General features: G+C 55.1%; 1 protein-coding gene across 2 annotated transcripts in view; it reads left to right on the forward strand.

The window, feature by feature from the left end:
- The window catches only part of CDK18 (cyclin dependent kinase 18), a 39954-nt gene extending 21190 nt beyond the window's left edge, over positions 1–18764 (forward strand). For both annotated transcript variants that reach the window (XM_056361921.1, XM_056361920.1), the window contains exons 3-16: positions 6598–6743; positions 7202–7327; positions 9454–9510; positions 9757–9871; positions 10024–10118; positions 10308–10370; positions 10761–10884; positions 10962–11082; positions 11424–11521; positions 12217–12322; positions 12515–12557; positions 13051–13141; positions 13462–13539; positions 13860–18764. In XM_056361921.1, the coding sequence (XP_056217896.1) occupies positions 6598–6743; positions 7202–7327; positions 9454–9510; positions 9757–9871; positions 10024–10118; positions 10308–10370; positions 10761–10884; positions 10962–11082; positions 11424–11521; positions 12217–12322; positions 12515–12557; positions 13051–13141; positions 13462–13539; positions 13860–13894 (1298 nt within the window). In that variant the 3' untranslated portion in view covers positions 13895–18764. The remainder of the gene's footprint in view (positions 1–6597; positions 6744–7201; positions 7328–9453; positions 9511–9756; positions 9872–10023; positions 10119–10307; positions 10371–10760; positions 10885–10961; positions 11083–11423; positions 11522–12216; positions 12323–12514; positions 12558–13050; positions 13142–13461; positions 13540–13859) is intronic.
- Positions 18765–19149: the final 385 nt, after the last annotated feature.

Genomic DNA, 19149 nt, shown 5'->3' on the forward strand with positions numbered 1-19149 from the left:
CCAGCAGGATTAATAACACCTTGTCATTAAAGAGAGATCTGTACTTGCATGAGGGAAAGGTATTTGCACAGAACAGGGAGGAATGACGCATCTGTGGTTATGGTAGAGAGTGGGAAAATGTGGGGTCTTCTCCTGCCTGCCCAAAAGCGACGGTGGTGTTTAAGCCCTCTCCAGGGCTACAGGCTGACACACCGAGCCAAAGGGCTGCTCTCTCCATTCAGGGGAGCATCCAGGGCTCGCTGGGCCATCCTTTGCCCCTGGACCCACAGCTGCTTCCTGGGGTACGGGTTTCAAGGTCCCAGGGAGTTGAGGGTTAACACCTCCATGCGCCGAACAGAGCATATCCCTTCTGCAAACAGAGCAGCCGCCTCTCAGCAGGCTGGGGCAGGCTCTGCTGTCTCTGGCTATGGGCATATGGAGGGAGAGGCAATGCTCGAGGCAGAAACTGGGAGCAGATCATGCCAAGGCGGCCGTGCATGGGCAGGCAGGCAGAGCCGCTGACAGGCAGGCGTTTGGAAACCTGATAAAGTTAGGCTTGATTTGTCCAGGGGTGAATTTGTTGCTGCGGGTGCAAGGCTGAACCGCTCCTGGCAATCACGTCATGCGTTTGCTGCTGCCTCCTACCAAAACAGCTCCCTTTGCCACAGGCCAGCCCGGTCATGTGTCGGTGCCCTCGGCTCCACTCAGGTCACGTTCAAGCTCTTTCCCCCCTCACCCTGCAGCCACAATTGCTAGAAACGTTTGCTGCAAGCAGGGGCTGAGGCCATGATGTAATTGCCTGGCACTCGCATCTGCCCCAGCAGGGAGGGATTGTCTCCCTGCCAGCTAACCTGCTTTAAAAATGAGATGCAGTAACCTAATTTAGAGCTGGCTTTCCTCACTGCTGGAGATCCTGACACTCTTCTTTATCCCTCCAGATACCCAGGGTGCCCTGAACAGCATCGCTTCATGGCCTCCTTCCCTGCTCCTCCACACACACACACACCCCTCCCCTCACACCCTAGCAAGCAGCAAGGGCTATAATTAGACTTGAGCCCTTAATTAGTTGTGCAGAAGCTGTGGGGATAAAATGGTGCAAGGCTAAGAAAGTCCTGGGCACTGACAGCTGCTCCTGCTGTTGCCTTCCTTGGGGGACCTCTGCTCTGGGATGTCTGAGCCTGGGCTCGTTATCTCCACTGTGCAACCGAGGCTTTGTCGGAGAGGCGATTTCCCCATTCTTCTGCTTTAATGAAGCATTGGTCACAGTTCTTCCTTTGCCCTTGAATGAAAAAGCAGTTCAAGCAGTGTCTGTCTATTCCCCTCCCGGCTTTTGGTCTTGCTCCTGGAGTAGCCGGGAAAGAATAAGAGCAAAGTCAGAGCGGACCGAGCCCGGGGCCAGGACCGAGGGTGTTCCTGACCCCGTGGGTAGAGGCTGGACCAGTACTAGACTGTGCCATGGTAGGGTTAGGAGATCCTCTTGCCTGGACGTGGGAATGGATCAGGGGCTCAGGGTCTGCCGTGGGCTATGGCTCCTCATGTGCTGCTGCAGGTCACGCTGGTGCCAGCCCCCACTGGTGGATACCTCCCTCCCCACGGGGATGTAGCACGTCCTGCCCCCCCACCGCAGCCTTCCCTCCCTGGTGCCCCCTGCTCCCTGGGGCACGGGTCCCCGTTTGCACCCGAGCCCTCTCCCACACAGCACAGGCGAAACACCCTGCCCTCGCCCAACCCACCACCCTGAGCCTGCTCCCTTCTGCCCGAGATATCTTGATTAAGTTTCCCTTGGGGATTGTAAACAGCCCCGGGAAGTCACCTCCACGGTGCCCTTAATCTCTGGCTGTGGCTGTTGTTTATGAAGAGCCCGAACAGCCACATTTGTCTGAGGCATCTCTTCAGCTGCTTCATAAACCCCTCCTGGTTGGGAGCTCTTGTGCCAGAAGGGCTTGGGGGGCTCAGCAGGGAGCAGCTGGAGCATCAGTGCCAGGGGGCAGAGCTGGGGGGGGACAGGAGCCCCAGCACCCTGGGGGGAGGTGGCATTCGGGTACAGTGTGATGCTTCAGATGTGTAGGGGGGGAGGATGGTTTTGGTGGTGCTGGAGGGGATGAGAAGGGGGTCTGTGTGCAAGTTGCTCTCTCGCAGGGTTTGGTGGTGAGGTTCGGACCTTGTGGGAGATGCCTGGTCTGGAAAAGGCTCCATCTTTATTTCTGCCTGAGGTGTTGGTCTCCTCCGTTTTACAGATGGAGCAATCAAAGCGCAGAGAGGCAAAATGACCTTGCTACAGTTGTGCAGCACGCTGGTGGCAGAGCTGGGACTAGAACCATGGCAGTCATGCTTGTGCTGCTTCTCTTCCCCACAAAACAGCCTTGCTTCAGGTGGCACCTTCCTTGCTCAGGACCTCTGACTGTGCCCCTGGGGCTGGCTCTGCTGTCTGCGTGGCAGGTGGGCTTGCCTGCGGTGACCTTTGCTCTGCTGGTGAGCAGATGACCCATGACAGTTCAGGCACTGTGATCACTCGCTCCCGAAAAGAGTGCTAATCACAGCAGAGATCAGCACATAATTTTTTTTTTCTTTCATCACCTCATATAGCTCCTCAGGGAATTGCTTGCAGTTTTTATTTTCCCTCCAGCATCAGAAATCGCAGGTTATCAGCATTCACAGGTCGTGGCAGCCTGCAAACCCTACACTTCGGTGGCTACGAGTGCCTCCACCTGTCCTTGGGGGAGGAGGGTGATGCAGAAAGGCAGAAGACCTTCTTGTGGGATGCCCCAAGAGAAAGTGCAGAGCTGCTCTGACCCTTGCAACGGGACCGGGCAAGGTTTTCTCATGGGTACAAACCTGCCTCGTCTGTTGGTTGTGCGGTGGGAAATCCCCAGCTCTGTCCTCTTCATCCCGTAATTCTCACGACTTCACCCACAGAGGCTGATAAAACAAGGCCTGAGAGAAGCCGAGCTGGCAAATGGAAAAGCAAACAGCTTTCCAGCCTGGACACATCCCGTCACACAATGTCACCTTGGTGGAATCTGACAATGCAGAGAGGAAAAGGGGGTGCCTGTTGATCAGAGCCTGATTTATTTGCAGCCTGCCTCGGGGTGTCTGATGCCCCTGTACCCTGCCTGCATCCCTTCCCTGGGCAGCACAGCCTTTGCTCAGCCATGGCAGCTGCTCGGCTGCAGAGGCAGAGGTGGAGGAAAGCCCCTTAGTTAAGAGGAGCCCAGGCTGGGCTCTGTGCAATATCTGATGTGCTTGACAAAGGCCAGCACTATCTCCACATCTTTGGAAACGGGGAACCTTCTCCATGGCTGCTTCCGCCTCACATTAAGGCTGAAGGCAGGGAGGCTCCTTCCTTTCCTCCTGGCCTTCCCCAGTCACACATTCCTCTCCATACTCCAGATTTTCTGAGGAATCAGGTCTTGGTGTCTTCCATTTGCTTTGATAAGAGCCGATGGCGTTCACCAACAGCTTGTATCTACGCCAAGACCTTGCCCCAAACCAGCTCTGTCCTCCGAGCCCAGATAAGCTCTCGGGCTGCGGGCTGCACAGCCTGCGTGACTCCCAGTTTGCAGTGGCGTAAATCAGAGCCAGATCTGGCCTCTGGAGCGCAAGGCCACAGAGAAGTGATGATGAGGGGGAGGAAGGAGGATGAATAATCCAAGATCTGAATGCAGCCCTGCCTCGTGAGTGTACCAGAGCTTTGAGAGGAGAGTTCACACTTAGCAAAGTAATTAAAAGTTGTAAGTCAGACAAGCAGTGAAGGGTTCTGGCCCCTTTCCTTGGGAGATCAAAGCTTGCTTTGGCAGAGGCAGTGTTTAAATATATTTATAAAAAAAGGCAGGAGGCTCGTCAAAGGCAGCCGCCGTGTCTGCGGTCTCACTTTAATTTGCTTTGATATCCCATGCAGCCTCATTATTTGCAGTGTCAGGGCTCACCGTAATCCACATGAAATGCCGAGCAGAATCAAACAGGCCCTCACGTTTGCACACCCACAGCTTCACATCTCCTCCCACAAGCACCCAACAAGGTCCTCCCTGCCTGGGGGCAGCCCCAGCCCCGCGAGAGCATCTCTGCAGGACCGGGTACCCCTGGGTGCTGTGGGCATCTCATGACAACACAGGAGGAACTGGGCTGGCCCATCCCACCTGCCCTCTCTGGCCACAGGACAGCCAAAACATCTTTCCCCTCATCTCTGCAAGTCTTCTGTGTATTTTTCTGTGCTTTTTCCACCCCGTGGTAGTTTACGTCTTGTGCGTATCCCATTCCCCTTCGCATGCGCTAGAACATCCAGGTTGTCATTTTACCTCTGGCTTTACATCTGATGCTTTTGTAGATGAGGAGAGATTGACACTGGTGGGTTGCTGGTTCAGAGACTGTGCTACTGGTTTGCAGCTTTCAGGGCAGGCTGCATCTTTGACCAAGACTTTGGGCTTGTTTACCTATGGGAACCAGCATAAATTCACCCAAACTATTGTTAAAAGTGGATTAGTTGAACTCCGTTCAGTCAGATTTTTAAATGGCCTTTGGGTTTTTTTTCAGATAATTTGCTTAGGAGGTGAGCAAGTTAAAAAGATTTGATCCAGTTTAATTGATCCACGTTAATTTCATACCTGTGGTTAATTCAGGGTAACTTTCCTAACTGTTCCTGTACAAACAGATGGCCAGGAAGGGACGGGGACCGGAGTCCTACAGCGGTCCTGGGAGAAGGGGCGACTCTGTGCCTTGTTCTTGCCTGTCTGCCCAAAACCTCCTGGCAGCGTTTCAGGTGCTCCTGAGCCCAGTGGCATGGGCTGAACCCATCCCTTAGGTGTGGGCTGTCTATCGAGGACATCCTACATTCCTTAGCTCGCAGGTCCCCTGCTCCCCCAGTGACCATGGCACGAAACCGCATCTTTTCCCAGGTCACTTGCCTGCCACCTCTCATCCATCAGACGAGCAAACTGCAGCCAGGTCCCAGCCCTGCTCACCACCCCGTGAAAGCCAGCCCTCCCTCTCCAGTCTTCGGCAATGAGATCATCGCTGGCTGCCTGAGCACGTTGGGATCGCTGCGCTGAAATCTGCATTAGGCATAGCAGGGGATTGTCTCTGTGCAGCTCAGGGAAAGGGCTTGGCCAGGGACAGGGCTCAGTGGCTCAACCTGGGACACCGCAGGTCCTCCATGGGGGGGTTTCCCTCCTGCAACGTTCCTCCTTGCTCTGGGGAAATAACTGGAGGGTGCCTGGATGCACAGAGGACACCGGTGCTTTATGGCAGGGCCCTTGGACCCTGGAGACCTTCCTGACCTGGAGCATAGCTGCAGAGTTTAGAGGAGAAGGGAGAGAGCTGCGTGACCACTGGGAAGGGGACAAAACAGTTGTGCCTGCTTGGCCCCACACCTTTGCAGAGGGAGATCCGTCCCTCCCTTGGGGAGGTGGTTCTCCTCCATCCCAGCACACCCAGTTAGCCCTGCCTCCTCCGTCCCAGCACGTGCGGTCAGCACTGCCTCCTCCTGAACTTCCCCTTGGGAACAGCATCTGTGCGAATCAGAGAATCCTCTTCGCTGGGGTCCAGGCGACCTGCATTGAACTCGTCTTGCTGTGCCGCTGTCTGGGTCTGTGCGTGCCAGAATATTCCTGCCGACCAGCTGTTAATTACAGAGTGAGGAGGTTTAAGTGCAAGCCTCAAACTGGAGACCAGAAAGAGCTCAATGGCTTATTTTGTTCTGACTTCTTGCTCCTTTCAGGGTTTCTTGGGCTCAGTGAGGCTTCACACCTGGGGTCCCAAGAGAAGAGGTGTTTTTCTGAGCTGCTTTGGGTTTCAAGTGAGCTTTTGTGCTTCTTGGGACTGTGACTCTGGCTAAGTGCGGCAGGCTGGGGCAGGAAAGCCTGAAGTGTTTTGTTTTGCAGTAAGTGACTGCAGCCTTTAATTCCAAACACCTCCTGCACAACAGTCACATCCTCAGGGAAGAGTACCCTGATGTCTGTTAGTTTTGGTGGTTCCTGAGGCGGATGAGGTACGTGTGCGCTTGTAAGCTCCCCAGAGGCAGGGCTCTCTTTCTGTTTGGCTTTTGTACAGACCTAGCACAGAGGGATTCAGAGGCATGGTCAGGCCCCTGATTGTTCCTAAAATGCAAATCGTGTTTTGTCTAAAGTGACATTAGTGAAGATAAGCCTGGGAACTTAAGATGAATACTCACCCGTGCAAAACTCATGCAAACAGCACTCGTGGTGCTGCTGCAGAAGGGTGAGCTGCCGCTGCAGAAGGGTGAGCTGCTTGGCAATGCTGCCTGGTGGGTTGAGCACTGGATTGGGATGTGGGAGATCTGGACCTTGGGTGTGAAGCAGTTCCCCTCTCTGCATCCCCCTCTCTGTCTGTCAAGAGACCTTCATTGCAGGGGTCTGCTTGAGGGGGCTTTGGGGGTGCTGCTGAGCAGACCTGTGTGGATGGTGATGCACCAGGAGTCTGCAGCAAAAGGCAGGTATTCCATCTGCCTCTGGATACAGAGAAGGAAGAAGACTTTCCCATGGCCCTAGAGCACCTCTGGACCTCCCTGCCCCACTCTCACTCTCTTCTCCAAAGCAAGTGCCTTGGGCCTTAGCAGCTCTGCTACCACTCCAGCAGCTTGCTCTGCTTTCTCTTTGTCCTCAGACCTGGCTCAAGGCCACCTACAGCTGGGACACCTGGGCAGGGACTTCCAAGCAGACACCAGCCCCATCTCCCCCTCCGAGGCGGAAGGGCAGTCCCCGATGGCCGTGCGCTACCGCAACAGCAGCCAGCGGCGCTTCTCCATGGAGGTAGGTACTGCTGCAGGCTGGAGTGAGCTGAAGGGATGTGGAAAGTTCCGGCTGCCACCTACCTGCTGGCTGGAAGAACCAGTATTTGATTCACGGGGACCTGGCAGTGTCAGACAGGAGCCCTGTTGTCCTTTTTGCTGTGCTCGGCGTGACTGCCATGGTCCCTGGCAAAGCCCGGTGCACATCCCTGTGCATAGACACACTCCTTCCCCTTTTCCCCCTTTTCCCCCTTTTCCCCCTTTTCCCCCTTTTCCCCCTTTTCCCCCTTTTCCCCCTTTTCCCCCTTTTCCCCCTTTTCCCCCTTTTCCCCCTTCCCTTTCCCAGTCCCACAAATGCTGCCTCCATTGCTCTGCCATTGATACCAGCTCTGGTTAGAGAGCACTTCCCCTCGAGTAGCTCTGTGTAGTCCTCCTTTCATCAGGTGCCTTCATCACCCGCTCTTCTGGCCCTCTCCGCAGGATGTCAGCAAGCGTCTCTCCCTGCCCATGGACATCCGCCTGCCCCCTGAGTTCTTGCAGAAGCTGCAGATGGAAAGCCCAGAGTTCCCCAAGCCCCTCAGCAGGATGTCCCGACGGGCTTCTCTGGTAAGTCTCGGCATGCAGAGCAAGCAGTGCCGGGCACAGCATCTCACTTCATGCATATATATCCCAGGCAGCAGATGCGTGTGCTGCTTGCCACCCACCCATGCAGTCATGCCCTGCTGTGCAAGCTCCCTTGTACCCCCTGTGTGTCACTGAGATACACCCCCCCATTCCTGCCCATGCGAACCCCTTTCCGCAGGCTGCCCGCAGCACACGTTCCCCTCACCTGCACATACACATCTCTTCCCTGGGTCACTCCTACACATGCACGTCTGCATACGACTGTGCAGATCGCCTGCACTCACCTCTGCACATACCTGACTTTCCTCTTAGCCTGGCTCCTTCCAAGTGGGAGGAGGTGGAAAGCCTCTTGCGGTGTAGCAAGTGATGGAGCCTCTCTGCTAGTTGAAATGCAAATGCCGATAAATAATGAATTAGCCTTTGCATTAGTCTTGGCATTTCAGTTTCTTTACTGCGGAGCATCAGCATATGTAGGAGCGAAAAACCAATGCCCTGTTTACAAATGTGCAAGTGTGTGTCCCGCTGCCCAGGGTGCTCCGTGCTGTACAGACACAACAGTGAAGTCTCAGCAGGCATCTTCGGATCTGGCATGCCTGTTCAGGGAGAGTGGGGAGAAAAGGAGAGCTTCCATTTACCTGCCTGGTCTGTCCAATCAATGCAGTAGATACAGCCAGAGCAATGTGTAATTAATATTCATGATCCTCTCCCGGAATAAGACATGCTCCTGCAAAACTGGCAGTGTGCTCTGGGGGGTGTACGGCACCTCAGATTGCAGCGGCTGCTTCATTTCCCTGCTCGGGACGTGTCTGTTTGCAGGGTACACAGAGGGGTTTGGGAAGGCAAAACGGAGTAAAAATACTGTGCCCACCTGGGATTTGCTGGTGGCAGATCCAGCCTGCGTGAGCAAGAAAGCAGCTTCCTCGCTGTGTGTGGCAGCTTGTGGGAGCTCGGTGGTCTGGTCGGTGCCTGGTGCAAGGGCAAAGCCTTCCCGTGGGGCAGATCTGGTGAGCAGGGCAGGCTGCGAGAGCACCCCAGACCTGGGGCTGCTGGTGCTCCAGGCAGAGCCCTGGGCACAAGCGCAGGGGGCTCCTTCAGCGCCTCCCCCAGGGTACCCTTTCCTTGCACGGCCCGCGTCTTTGCCCTGCTGATTGACAGCTGTCCATCCAGCTCCATCTGCTGCTGGTGAGCGGCACGGCATGAGCCCTTGGCTCAGGATGGGGGCCAGTGCTGTTGGGCTGGGGAGGCTTTAGCTGGGCTGCTGGCCTGGGACTACGCTGATGCAAACATACCTTGTGGGACAATGACACCGGTTTATTAAGCTTTAAGAGCGGTCACGTGCCCCGGGCCGCGCGCGCTACGTGCTGGGACCCATCCCCTGCCCCGGCACACAGGTAATCCAGACTAACCAAGGAGGTGTCTCTGTCCCCGCAGAAAACTGCACTTTCAGGGGTCTTCTAGGAGTGACACCTAGACCTGTGCCCTCGCAGTGATTGCCCTTCCTTCACTGGGTACACGAGAGCAGGTCTCAGCAGTACGTTAAAGAGCTACTGCTCCGAATGGGAAAATGTCCCTCTCACACTTCATTTGAACCGCACACAGAGAAACGAACAGAGTCACAGTCAAGACCAGGATGCAGGAAAGCGCTCAAGAAAATGCTGGGCATCAGCAGTAGGATCCCGCAAGGCTTCTCCGACAATGAGGGCATCTGCTTTTTGCAAATCACTGCTGCTGTTCAGCTCGACTGCTACTGCTACTGCTGCTGCTGTTGTGTCGGGGTGGTGGGTGAGAGAAGGGACCTGCAGGGGAAGGGGCAGTGGTGCAGGCTGTGGTCGCTCGGGGGTACGCGGTGCAGGTGCCATCCGTTTTGCTTAAGCAGCCAGCGGGTTGTGAAGGTTTTTCTGATCGATTGCCTGGTGGCCCGCAGGGTTTCTCCGGGAAAGTAATGGGCTTTGTGTGCTTAGACCAGCTGGGCTTCTTCGTGCAGACACCTGCCTTGATTGATCTGCCACCACAGCTGCTACTGTCCAGTGTCCTTGACCTTCCCCCCACAGGTGAAGCCATCCCTGGGTGAGATCCTTCCCAGTGATGTTTTCCTTTCTTTCTTACAGTCAGATATTGGGTTTGGAAAGCTGGAAACCTATGTCAAACTGGACAAACTGGGAGAGGTGAGTAGACTGTGAAACCCCTGTAAGGATTTAAATTAAGTTAGAAGGGCAGCCTGAAGTGCAAAGGGCAGACTGTAGCCAAATTTCTTCAATATTCAGCAATTTTTAGACCACATCTTTCTGTGAACTTCAGACTTGGCCCTGCAGCTTCCAGTGATCCTTCCTCCAAATGTTATGGAACAGGTCGGTGTTGTACAGCCCTGGTAAATGGTCTGCACAGCTTGTATTTTCTCTCTCCCCACCCAGGGCACTTACGCCACTGTCTTCAAGGGACGCAGCAAGCTGACCGAAAACCTCGTTGCCCTGAAGGAAATCCGCCTGGAGCATGAGGAAGGGGCACCTTGCACGGCCATTCGGGAAGGTGAGGGCAGGAGGGGCTTTTGCCCATCCCAGCCCTCGTGCGCAGTGCTGGGTCACAGGCAGATCTGGGATGGGCGTGCGGGTGGATGTGGTACCCGCAGTCACGCAGCCCCAGGTCCCGCGGCCCCAACCTGCCGCCTCCTCTCCTTGCAGTGTCGCTGCTGAAGAACCTGAAGCACGCCAACATCGTGACCCTGCATGACATCATCCACACGGAGCGCTCCCTCACCCTTGTCTTCGAGTACCTGGTGGGTCTAGGGGGGCTTTCTGCAGGAACAGGGGGATGGCTCCCCTCCTGCAGGAACGGGGGGATGGCTGCTGTCCTGCAGGCATGGGGGGGACGGCTGCCGTCCTGCAGGAATGGGGGGGTGGCTGCTTGCTGTGGGTGGGTGATGGGGCCAAGGGAAGGCCAGGCTGACAGCTGCTTCCTGCTGCAGGACAACGACCTCAAGCAGTACCTCGATAACTGTGGGAACCTGATGAGCGTGCACAATGTGAAGGTGAGATGGTGCTGCCTGGGACCCTGTACCCCTGCCCCTCACTCGCCTTGAGTGCAGTCTAGGGTCTTGCAGGGCTGGGTGAGTCTGGATGCCCCTTCTCTCTTCAGTTCAGCCTTGTTACTCTTCTTTGACCTTTCTCAGCCTGCTTTTATGGTCTGCCAGCATTTCTCCAGTCATTGCCACCCTAAATAAAATCACTGTGCATGCAGACTTTGTTCATCCCCTTTTCTGGAGTGCTGGCAATGAGCCTGAACACTTGTCTGCATGTGTCCCACCCCAGGCCGACTTCGAGGGGTCTTTTCTGGCCATGAGTTTGAGAGCCCTTGAGGCAAACCCACTTTTGGTGCCTGTGTCCCCATGCTAAATGCAGCCCCCTCCTGTGCCCCACAGATCTTCATGTTCCAGTTGCTGCGTGGCCTGGCTTATTGTCATGGGAGAAAGATCCTGCACCGAGACCTCAAACCCCAGAACCTGCTCATCAACGAGAGAGGAGAGCTCAAGCTGGCTGACTTTGGTAGGTGGGTCTGTCTGGGGAAGATGCAGCATTGCAAGGAGGCGCAGCTTCTTGATGCCCGTCCCTTTCGTCCGCAGGACTGGCCAGAGCCAAGTCAGTTCCTACAAAAACATATTCCAATGAGGTGGTCACGCTGTGGTACCGGCCCCCTGACGTCCTGCTGGGATCTACCGAGTATTCCACACCCATTGACATGTGGTGAGTCACGACTCCAAACCGAGCTTCCTGGGCTCTCCGAGATGGTGGGCTGGGGTTTTCCTTCTGCCTGCCAGTGCAGCACCAGACGTGCCCACACAGAGTTGGTTACACCAGGGGGTGGTGGGCTCCCCCAGAGACCACGCTGTTTTCTGTGTCCCCTGGGGCACAGGGTCTTTGGAGTGTGCTGACCACACCGGGGCAAAGGGTTACCCGTGGCAGAGAAGTGCTGCAGCTCCTGGAGCTCATTTCCTTCTCCCAGAACCTCATCCCTGGCCAAGGGGTGGTGGAGCATCCACAGGGCTTCTCCCTCACTAATCCCAGGGTCCCTGCCGCTGCTGTAGGGGCGTTGGGTGCATCCACTACGAGATGGTCACGGGACGGCCCATGTTCCCGGGCTCCACGGTGAAAGAAGAGCTGCATTTGATCTTCAGGCTGCTGGGTGAGTCTTCTGCTGTGTCCCCGGTCCCCACGCGAGGGCAGTGGCTGACTGCAGCAGCCTCGGGAGCCCGGCGGCAGCCTGCTGGCTGGCACAGCCTTGGCAGCGTGGGCAGGCGTGGGCAGAGGATCCCGCAGCCCCCGCCGGGCTGGCAGGCAGCAGAGGGGTGAGGGGTCCTCGCCAGCTGCCCCTGGGATGCGCGGTCCCAGCCTGCGGGGACATTCGTGCCCTCTCTCCTGGGCTGGGCACCCACCGGTTGACCACTCCTAGGTGATGCACAAAGGGAAGGGGAACGTCAGTTGGCTCCGTGTTCAGGGGTCTCTGACTCCATGCATCATTTAAGGCACGCAGAGATGACCTGACTCAGAGCTTTTCATGCCCGTGTCGGTGGCAGACAGCTCACTGCAGCCTCTGGTTATGTCTGACCTTCCCTGAACTGCTCTAATGTTCTTGTTGAGACCTCCATAAGTTCTCCCCGTAAATCCAGGGAGAAACTCAGGACTAAGACTAAGGACAGAAGCAAGTTCTGAAATCCTCACAAAACAGCACCAAACTCAAGGGTTTGCAAACTCAAAGATTACTCCCTTGTAACAGATACAAGGAAGTATCTACTTACCTCTACCTGGCGCTCGCATGCAGGAGGCTCTTCCCTCTGCACCGAATAAGCGTGACAGGTTTCCATCTCTCCCCCTTCCCAGGAACCCCAACAGAAGACACCTGGCCTGGAATCACATCCAACGAGGAGTTTAAGGCTTACAATTTCACACAGTACCGAGCCCAGCCGTTAATAAATCACGCCCCAAGGTACCTCTTTGAGCAGGGACACGTAAGGCATGGTGGGCTTGTGCTGGTTGTAAAGGGGAGCTTGGGCAGACCAGTTTCATTTTCTCCTTGTGGTGCTGGCAGCTTGTGAATGCAAGCTTGTCCCTTGCATTGACTATTGCAATATCTCCAGGGTGCAATAATGCTCCATTTTTTATTTCCTCCTTCTCTCAGGCTGGACTCGGAAGGCATTGACTTGCTGACAAACCTCCTTCTGGTGAGCGGTAGAGCAGTCCAGGGGCATGGCAAAGGGGTTTTCTGAAGTGAAGGTACTCTGGCTGCCCTCACACTGATTTTGGAGCCAGGCAGGAGAGGAGCTGTGACTACAGAATAAGCCATGGCCATGTAGATGCTATCCCAAACCACCTCCCATTAAGGATGGTGAACCATCCCCTACCCTGTGTCCTCTCACGCACAAGTGGGAGGACACAAACCTGATGATCTGTAAGGTACTACGTGGCCGGTGCACTGCTATGGTCGCACAGTGTGTGCTGTGCCTTGTGCACGTGCAAATGGCACCGGGAATTGCCTGCACACCCCTGTGGTGTGCACAGCGTTTGGACACACTGTCACCCACGCAGCATATGAAGTCGTTGGGGCACTTAGGTGTGCATAGGTGCCCTCACCTTGTGTGGGGCCTCTGTGTCCACTGAATGCCCTCTCACGTGTGCAGACTGTATGTAATTGCCTTTCTCTGGGGCTTTGTGCAGTACAAAGCCAAAGGCCGGATTTCGGCGGAGGCAGCCCTGCGGCACGCTTACTTCAAGAGCCTGGGAGAGCGCGTGCATCTCCTGCCTGACAGTAAGTGCCTGCCGTCCTCTTGCCTGGGGGATGTGGAGCAAAGAGCTTCTGTGCAACCCCAGGGTGGTGGGTTGCAGCCAGGTCTCCTTGGATGCCTCTTGTCTTTGCTCACTCAGAGGTGCTCCCGCAGCAGGGTGGGGTGGGAGCTTGGCGGCTGCAGGAGCAAGAAACAACTTGGGTAGGAAGTGTAGAGGAGGAGGAGGAGTGGGAGAGGAAAGCTGTGATGAGGTGCAGCGCTGCACTTGGGCACTGCCATCCGTCCTGGATCTGGGTTTGCGGGCTGCTGGACTGACCCCTCTCTCTCTGCCCCCTCTGCCTAGATGCTTCCATCTTCTCCCTGAAGGAGATCCAGCTTCAAAAGGACCCTGGCTACCGTGGCTCAGCCTTTCAGCAGTCAGGTAGGACTAGGGAAAATCCTGCTGGCATCTCCCAGAATGGTGCCATGGACCATGCTGGCACTGGGGTTGCTCCAGTGGGTCCCACGTAGGAAAAAGCCAAACCTGCTCCCTGCTTCAGTCCCCAGATTACCCCTGGGCATCCTTGCTTGTCACCTACTCTGGTACCAAAGTCACATCTAGATGTTGTGAGGCACAGCTCCCCTCTCCATGGATGCCATGGGCTCATAACCTCCTAACCCAGAGCACCACAGGGCTCAGCCTCTGCAAACTGCTGCTCACCACCTGACCTCTCCTGACCCCCCTCTCTCTCTGTTCCTCAGCCCGAGGCAAGAACAGGAGGCAGAGTATATTTTAAACGTGGATCTCATGTTCCCCTTGTCACCATGGAGATCGAAGCACTGAGAAAGGAGACGGCAACACGCTTCCACCTGACCCACCGCAGAATTACTGACTCGAGCAGGACGATGCTGAAGCGCCCTTCGCCACAGACTCCCCCCTGCCCATCCCCACAACCACAGCCCCTAGCAGTTCATGGACCTGTGGCCTTTCTCCCCTCTTGTTTTCATGTTGCCCCCCACCAGCTGTGAGCTGCCGCCCCCTGTGCAGGTGCTCTAGCGAGGAGCTTCCCTGGGCATTGCCCAGAGTGCAGGATCGTGTGCTGCCCCAGGGAGCACTCGCTGCCCTCGGTGGGCGAGCCAGCCTCGGGGGGGTTTGTGAGCAGGGAGTGGTATTTCCAAAGCTGGGCTGTGGATCGTAGCGTGTGGCCCAGGCAGGCATTTCTGGAAACATACCTTTGCTCAGACAACCTGCTCTGTACCCCTGTTTCTTGGGGAGATGTTACAAGTCAGGGGTATGACCCCGCCTGGCACTGGAGTGACTGCACCTGAAGCACAAAAATCAGGGCAGCCCCCCATTACTTGCCCTTGCCGCTGCCCACATAACCCCTTTTTCTCTCCCCATCTTTGGTACCTGTGTCCTGACAAGGATAGAGCAGCTGGGAGGAGGGGGCTTCCCATTGCTTCCTGCAGCATCTCCCCCTCCTTGCCACCATTGCGTTTGCAAATTCGGTCAGGCGGCTGCTCCCCAGGGATGTCCTGAGCTGAGACCAAGGGCTGGCTTAGGGGTGCAGGTACCTGCTGGTAGGGCTGTGCAGAAGCGGGGCCAGATGAGCACTGGCTCCGTGCTGCCTCCCGCTGCGGTGCCCAGCCTTCCCCAGACGCCGATGGAGCAGCCCCTTTCTCGTCGCCGAGCCTGCCATCCCCCCAGCCTGTGACCCTCTCTGCCACCATCACAAGGGCAGGACACGGTTCTCAGCCGGTGTCTCAGGAGCGCATCTCCCCCAGTCCCATCGCTGAGCCCCACGCGATGTGGCAGAGCCCGAGCCGCGCAGCCTCTCCGTACCAAAGTGTTGCGCACACCCACCTCAGTGCATTTGTACCCAGAGGAGGGGGGAGAGGTGCCAAACCTCCCACAGCTCAGCTGTGGGGACCAGAAATAGACCCGCAGAGAAGCAAATCATCCCTCAAACCTCGTTGCCTGGCCTCTACGTTTGTAGCTGATGCCAGATCGTGCCAGCCCTGACTCAGATCAATGCCATGGGACTGAGGTGCCTGCTTAGATCTGAGCGTGCTTTGCTGGCCGAGGACTGCTCCTGCTGCGTTTTCCCCTCCATACACTTCAGGAACGTGCCAAATGCATCCTGAGCGAAGAGGCCCTGCTGCACCTCGCCCCCACAGCCTGCAAACAGCCTGAAACGTCTTCAAGCGTGTGAGCGTTGCAAAAAGTCTCTCTACTGTATAATACTCAAATCCTTTTCTTGGCTGTCCCAGATGACTAGTCCTCTCACCCACCGGTCCTCTAGCCCATGGATGTGGCCACAGAGACTCTGCACTTGGCAGGTGCTGTGACTGTCACCTGGCACTGGGACTGGCAGGGCACGCTGATGTCTTAACCCCTCGCGCTCCCAGCCCGGAGGCATTGTTCAGGGGCCAGTAACTCTCCGTGCTGCGGTTTCCCCATCGAGCAGAGAGCGAGGACTCTGCTTTCTGCTTTGCCGTGTGGCATTCTGTCTGTGATCCTTGGAAAATACAAAGCATGAGGTATAAACGTGGAGACCCCGGAGCTCCCCAGAGCTTCTGGGGTGACTCCTCCCCGTGCCAGTGCTCGATGCACCCTCTGAGCTTCCCCCATCAGACCAAAACTCTTAATTCGGGTTTGTCCTAGACAAGCATCCAGACGTCTGCATTGTTTGAGGTTTGCCCGTCCCTGCTCCGTTCCCTTCTCGGTATGTCCAGCATACAGCAGGCTGAATAGCTCATTAATTGTTTCCATTTGATAGGGAAGAGCATGAATAGCCATCAGCCACCAGTGACGCATTTCACCCTGATGTCAGAGTAGTGTTTTGCCTGTTTCCTACACCCGGCTCCTGCTGCGTGGGGCTTTTCAGTAGGGAGGCTCACAAGGGGAGGTGTTGGCTGGAGTAAGTCTGAACTCTTACACTCTCTTCTTTCACAAAGGCGTTTTATGCAGGAATTTCCTTGGCATGGCAGGGGTCTGTGGTGCAGACTTGCACTTCCCAGGGCAGCCAGCTCCCGTCAGGAATTAGCTCAGCAGGCAGGCCAGCTCACGGATGGATGGATGGACGGTCTCCTGCGCCCCTGTAGCAGCACTTTCAGGTACATGGGGCAAGGAGTGCTGGCGTGCCCAGGGGAGCAGAGCTGCCCCTGCGCTCAGATCGGGCCAGGGGGAGCAGGAACCCCCTCCCCTCGCTCTTGGGAAGCCCGTTCAGGACGTGTTTCACTGGGCTTTGTGCAGTTTTCTTGCTTGGTGTTAACCATCACCATGCACTGAGGTTGTCTTGGGCGTAAAGCTTGCTGGGGCACAGGGCGCCTAGCTGAGCTGTCCCGCTTCCCGCTGGGAGGATGGAGGCAGACCACACCAGACAACCGGACTGGTCTGTGGGCTCGGCGCTCCCCTCATAAGAGAGAGATTCCTGCTGAAGGTCAGGGTCACCTACAGAAACTTCTGGGGAGAAGTGTTGGGGAAAAGACCTAGCAGTGACCGTGTAGACAGGACTGCTTTACCCGGGATCAGATAGCAAAGACAAAGGGCCTGTTGGCTGTTGTTTATTCTTTCGTAGCCTTTGCCTTTCCTCCTACAAATCCTCCCTAAAGGAGACACTATTATTTATTAGCCCTGTGTGCCACTAACAGCCCGCATCTAAGATAACCCCTTTTGTTCCACTGCTTTTAGTAGATATTTAATTCCTATTCAGGAGGGCAGTAGCGTGTGTAAATATTTGGTGTCCTGCTGAGCAAGATTTGATTTTCAAGCTCCCGTCGCTGTTGTGCTTGCACGTGTGGGCTGGCAGAGCCCCGAGCGCCTGCTCTCCCACGGCGCGCTGCCCGCCTGCGGAGGGAAGGGAGTAGCAGGATGGCAGGGATTAGAGCCTGGAGCCAAACCCCCCTTCTCCATCTCCTGGATGCTGTTACAGCCCCCCTGAGGGCCGCGGGGTCCAGCTGGGTGGATGAGGACAGATTGCTCTGGGATGCCCCCGTTTATGAGTCGGGCACGCAAGGGGACAAATTCTGCAGCGGGGCTTCTGCCGCCAATGGCATCGCTCCCTGCTCCGGCAGCTCATCCCCGGGCAGGCTTTCCCCAGCTTTTGGGGTGCCAGCCAGCTCCCAAGTTGGATTTTTAATGTCGTGCTCATGAAAATGCTGGGAATGTCTGTGGCTCTCCGGCATTTTTTTCATTTTGTGGGTTCTCCCATCCGCCGCTTTGCGGAGTAGCTAGCACTCCTCGCAGATGGGGAGTTTTGACAAAAGGAAACTGTTGCTTTGTCTTCCAGACATTTTTCTTGCAATTTTTTTTTTGTTTGTTTACCAGTTCCGGTGGAAGATGGGATTTTTGGCTGTACCCTCAGGAAAGGCTGTATTCTTTCATCTTTCTTGCTGATAGCTACTTAAAGAAATGTAAGTAAAGTAACGTGTAAAGCAAGGTCCACGATATGAGACAACAATAAAACTTACAGGCAGAGAGCTATTTAATTTCACTGTCTCCATACGCACATGCACACGCCTTTCCTGGCTTAGCCCATTGCCAGATCTATGTTAAGATTTTGAATAACAAAGCTACATTGTATCTTGGAGACTAAGGACAAGTTAAGTGGATTTCCCTCTCCCTTACACACGATGAAAAAAAACCCGGTAATTAGAAGGCCATTTTCCCAAGCTTCTCAAATGTTCTGTTTTGGTTTTTTTCCCATGACTTACCTTCAGTCAGAAATTAGGCTAGCATAAAAAAGGAGCTCCCAGAGCAGGCTAGGACCAATTAGATGGGAAAACATTAGAGAAAGAGTCTAACCCATGGGACTGAGCAATGTAAAAGGTTTAGTGTGTGTGTCCCAGGGCACGGGGAAGAGACTGGACCTGGGGGTGGGCGCCTGCCTGGCTTTGCGTGGCCAAACCGCTTGCACTAGCGCGTGTCTGGTGTCTTGAAGCCACGCAAGGGCAGGTTTGCTCCGAGCTGCTCAGCGATGGCTGAGCAGGTCCTGCGAGAGCCGTCACGTCTCCATCCTGAAATACAGGAGGTGAAAAGCAACATGATCTCACCTGCCAAGAGCTGTGGCTCTCTGACCGTGCGCGTACCGCACCGCTGTCCTGTCTCCGTACGCCAGAGCCTTGTAAGAAATGCATTTGGATGTCCCCGTGGCCCTTCCCACCGGCGATGTCTGGGCACAGATCCGACGAAACCCACTTTCTGGTTTCTCTAATTGCCTTCTCTCATCCTCAGCATCATGCTTGTCTTACAGCAGGAAAAATAGATTCAAGCGGCCAGGATACACATACTGTGAACGTTCTCTGGTGTGATTCATTTGCAGAATACCAATAATATATTTAACTAGTATTGTACAAACGAAAGATGCATTTTAAAAGAAATGATTTTAAAGATTTATTCCAAAAGAGGCAATGATTTTTTAATAGAAAGTTTTTCTGGAGCAAATGGAACGGTACAAAAAAAAATAATAAATAAAAAATAGGAGACTGTATCCATCTATCAATCTTGTGTCTGAATGTTTCATGAGAATATTTCAATTTTTGTATTTCAGATGTGACATGGACTATTTTGTGGATGTGCTCACTTTATTGCTAAGGCTTATATTACAGTTGTATTGCAAATGCTCCAAAGCCAAGATTGGACAATAAACTTTATTGAATACAGGATAGTTTTGTACAGGACATAATTTTTCTCTTTTCTCTTTTTTTGATAGGAGAAGGATCTGCTTTGTTTTTGAATTTCAGCTAGTAGGTAGGACTGACGTCTCAGGTGTGCAGGTCCCTTGGCAGGCTCCTGAGCGGTGAGTTGCTCCGTGGCAGCGTGCAGGGGAGGCGGGCTGCCGCGCTGTGGCAGGCGGTGTGCCGTGCCATGCGCTGTGCGTGCCATGCTGTGCTGTGCCATGCCACACCGTGCCATCTCTGTGCTTTCCTGCGGTCATTCCCCACAGCTGCTTTCTGTGCAGCTCCAGGGCGCCTTTTGTTTTCACTCCTGCTCGCAGGGCATTTTTTGGCCGGCTGTAGTAAACTCCCAGGCACGGACGTAGCGCAAAAG

Source organism: Falco biarmicus, chromosome 16 (genome assembly GCF_023638135.1).
Source record: "Falco biarmicus isolate bFalBia1 chromosome 16, bFalBia1.pri, whole genome shotgun sequence".
NCBI classification, from domain to species: domain Eukaryota; kingdom Metazoa; phylum Chordata; class Aves; order Falconiformes; family Falconidae; genus Falco; species Falco biarmicus.